The following is a 3,636-nucleotide window of genomic DNA, read 5'->3' as shown; positions in this document are numbered from 1 at the left end:
CTGATGTCACATGGATTATTTTACCGATCTCCTTGCTACGTTTCTGGACGTTGATCGTGGAAGTACCCTTGCTGTCTATGGGAGGGTCAGAGAGCTGTCGGAATGCATCAAAAATATATCAATTTGTGTTCCGAACATGAACGAAGTTCCTATGGGTTTGGAACGACATGAGGGTGAGTAATTAATGACAGAATTTTCATTTTTGGGTGAACTATCCCTTTAATGGATTTACTACAAATACACAGATTTATACTTCACAAGGCTTTAACTTATTGACTGGAGTCGCGCCGATTATTTGTGGATTATTCGGATGCTTTTATCAGCTGTTTGGACATATTTTGAAAGCACTCATTCACTACAGAGGATCCATTGATAAGCAATTTATGTAATGCTAAATTTGTCTAAATCTGTTTCAATGAAGAACCAACTCATCTCCGTCTTGCATGGCCTGAGATTTTCATTTTTGGGAGAACTACTCCTTTTAAAATATCTAATAGGGCACACTATAAAAACATGGAATTCATGCTTTTATTACACTTAAGCAATGTGACAGTTGTGTTCAGAGAGGAATACTAGCATACTTTGCAGTACGGAGTGTAAGGGTATTATTACTATAAAATAGGAATGTGGAAGTATGCATTATGCAATGCTAAGTATTTCAAATATTAGTACGCTATATTGTGTTTAATTCTCCCTGCAGCGGTTGTCTACACCAAAAATAAAAATTTTATTTATTTATTAACATTGAGTCCAATTTTATACGAAAATGTCGGTATACTTGCCTGCCCAATCAAATAATAAACTAGAAAAAGATATCACACTAGAAATGGGAGCTTGAGTCCGTTGGATTTAAGTGTGCACTGCATTGAGAAATTTCATAAAAAGTTTAGTAGTATGGTAATATGCTATTTCGAACATAACTTATAGAAATATCTCAAAAGGTAGTGAAAGACATAATTTGATATACATCTGAAAGAAGAAAAAATAATTTTAAGGACCATTATCACTTGAACAAAATGTTGCAATGACGTCACCGCTGTCAGTTGAATTTGAACTCAAAATGGAAAGTTTTTTTTTTCTCTCAAACTCTTAAGTTTTGCAAGCACTGTTATAATAGTACAGCTTTTTGTTTATACAGATAGGCTTAAATTAAACACACTCGAATACCTTCTGTGTTCTGTGGAGAGATCGAGAAAGTCCATCACTCGCATATATTTCCATTGTTTCTTTTTTTTAGCTGCCCTTCCACTCCGATTCCCGTCCTGCTCCAGTCGCTTTTTCCTGGTGTATGTGTCTCTTAGATTTTTCCATTTAGCTTTCACCTCTTCCACTAACACAAACACACACACGTTGATGATGGTGGTGAGGCGCGCTTACAGTAACCCTACACAACAAGCGACACCCATAAAACTCACCATCGACTCCCATTTTGTCTGCTATTCCTTGCCAGAGAACTTCTTTCCGCTTCGTGTTTTTGTACTCGCTGTGGTTTTTATCAAATAACTCCTTGTTCTCAGAAACCAAAAACAACAACAGCTCCGCGTCCATCTTGACTACCATTCTTCTTCTAGTTCTAACGAACTAGTGCGGGATTTAGTGCTTCAGCGCCACCAAGTGTGGAGGAGAGGCGGGATTGGCTACAGAAAGGAAAGGCCTGAATCTGATTGGTCGGTGAGTTTTTCCTCTCAGTCAACTAACCAAAAACAAACATATATATATATTCATATTACGCAAAGTATTATGAATGTAAATGTAAATTACATAATGTACATTTTATTAAATATGAAACTATAAGTTTAAAAAAAGAAACTGTACATCCTTACAAAACAACACAAATGTCAAACAACTGTTTCTTGGCATTGTTTTTATTGTAAGATAATTAAAAATCCTACAAATATTTTAAAAACATATGTTTATTAAAATGTTTTCTGCAACAAATGCAACAGTGTACTGATTGATTAGTACTATTTGAGGTAGAGCAGTATGTTCAAATGCTTCTTGATGCAATCCATCAACACTTATTTATAATTAATCAAATTTTTTTCCCAGTCCAAGTCCAAGTATAATAAAAGTCCTTCTTTGAATATTATTGAAGATCCCTTCAAAAGTAGTCCACTTCGTGTGTATTCTGGTTATCACAGGAAATTGTTCAGGGTTTCATGTCTATTTGATCTTTAAGTTCCTATATTAGTGGTAACCCATTGCATACAGATGCATGCTTATTTGAGTCCATGTAATTCTCTTGATAGCTGCTGCTGATTGGCCCATTCCTGAATGAGCTGATTGGCTATGGCGTAAGAAGGTGGGACCCAGAACAGAGGCAGCTCTCTTCTGGGGTCACGTGGCGGATTCTGTAGTGCTTCTGTTATTTCTTCATAAGTGAACCAGCGCGCATCTTCAAGTTCTGCCTTGTCAATATTCACCTGTCCATGAACAGTTAAAGCAGTTAAAGGCTGTAGCAACAGCAATGCCTCTACCGTGCTGCCATTGGCTAAAATGAGTATATTTTGAAAACTGAATGTAAAAGCAAAGACTTAAACTAGAACTTAAACTAAACTAAACTTTATTTTCTTTACCCACTTAAAATTACCCACAGGGTAAAAATACACTAATTTATCATACATTAATTAATTATAAGGCAATACAAATGTAACACAATGATGTATAAATACATCATGTAAATAATACACTATATGAACTGATGAAATGTGCCAGAAATGATACACATGCTAAAATAGCATTTATTTTCTTTCACTAAAATAAAAGTCACCATTTTTTCTTTTGATTTTAGAATGAAAAATCACCTGGAAATCTGCTTGACAAGTTTATAAACAATTCCCTTTAATAATATAATTTATGTCTTTAATCTGTAGTGTCTCATTATAATAAGTAGTTTAAGGGATCATCCAAGTCTCACCTGTGTTTTGTCTGGGTTTACAGTTGCGTGGCAGGCGAACATAAAGGAGCTTTGTGGGAATGGCCAGTGCTGTGATCCAGAGTACTGAAGGTTCTCCACCTCTTCTGCCACCTCTCTGTGCAGGGCCTCCTCCACTGACTCTCCTGCAAAATGTTTTGATAGAGCAAAATGGTTAGGTAACTCCACAGAGTGATATGGTGTGCACAGCAGCTTGTAATAAAGTGTGACTCACCCATATCACAGAAGCCAGAGAGCACGCTGTACATGCCTGGAGGAAACATGGCCTGGCGCGCCAGCAGACATCTGCTCCCATCAGACACCAGCATGATCACAACAGGTGCCATCTGCAAGTCAAGGACAAACAGCTCATGCTAATGTTTTCATTGTGTACCGTAATTTAAGTTCACAATTCACTGTAATCCAAAACAGGATATTCAACGAGAAAATGGATTCATCAGGAATTAATTGGGTTGTAAGTGGGCATTCCATACCTGAATGGATCCGGATCTAAAGTTGAGGTCAAAAATTTACATACACCTTGCAGAATCTGCAAAATGTTAATTAATTTACCAAAATAAGAGGGATCATACAAAATGCATGTTATTTTTTTATTTAGTACTGACCTGAATAAGATATTTCACATAAAAGATTTTTACATATAGTCCACAAGAGAAAATAATAGTTGAATTTATAAAAATGACCCCGTTCAAAAGTTTACA

At 36.1% G+C, this 3,636-nt stretch overlaps 2 protein-coding genes across 2 annotated transcripts in view; both read right to left on the bottom strand.

Moving 5' to 3' along the window:
• LOC107751716 (uncharacterized) overlaps positions 1–1,596 on the bottom strand; it is a 3,814-nt gene extending 2,218 nt beyond the window's left edge. The window contains exons 1-2 of the mRNA XM_016567470.1: positions 1,416–1,596; positions 1,168–1,330 (exon numbers count right to left, since the gene is read on the bottom strand). Of these exons, the coding sequence (XP_016422956.1) occupies positions 1,168–1,330; positions 1,416–1,560 (308 nt within the window). The 5' untranslated portion in view covers positions 1,561–1,596. The remainder of the gene's footprint in view (positions 1–1,167; positions 1,331–1,415) is intronic.
• A 271-nt stretch (positions 1,597–1,867) lies between these two features.
• Positions 1,868–3,636, bottom strand: part of LOC107751711 (nucleoside diphosphate-linked moiety X motif 13-like) — a 4,388-nt gene continuing 2,619 nt past the window's right edge. The window contains exons 6-8 of the mRNA XM_016567465.1: positions 3,150–3,261; positions 2,918–3,060; positions 1,868–2,423 (exon numbers count right to left, since the gene is read on the bottom strand). Of these exons, the coding sequence (XP_016422951.1) occupies positions 2,220–2,423; positions 2,918–3,060; positions 3,150–3,261 (459 nt within the window). The 3' untranslated portion in view covers positions 1,868–2,219. The remainder of the gene's footprint in view (positions 2,424–2,917; positions 3,061–3,149; positions 3,262–3,636) is intronic.

Source organism: Sinocyclocheilus rhinocerous, unplaced genomic scaffold (genome assembly GCF_001515625.1).
Source record: "Sinocyclocheilus rhinocerous isolate Xijiao unplaced genomic scaffold, SAMN03320098_v1.1 scaffold891, whole genome shotgun sequence".
Classification (NCBI taxonomy): domain Eukaryota; kingdom Metazoa; phylum Chordata; class Actinopteri; order Cypriniformes; family Cyprinidae; genus Sinocyclocheilus; species Sinocyclocheilus rhinocerous.
This window is presented reverse-complemented; position numbering and strand designations above follow the sequence as displayed.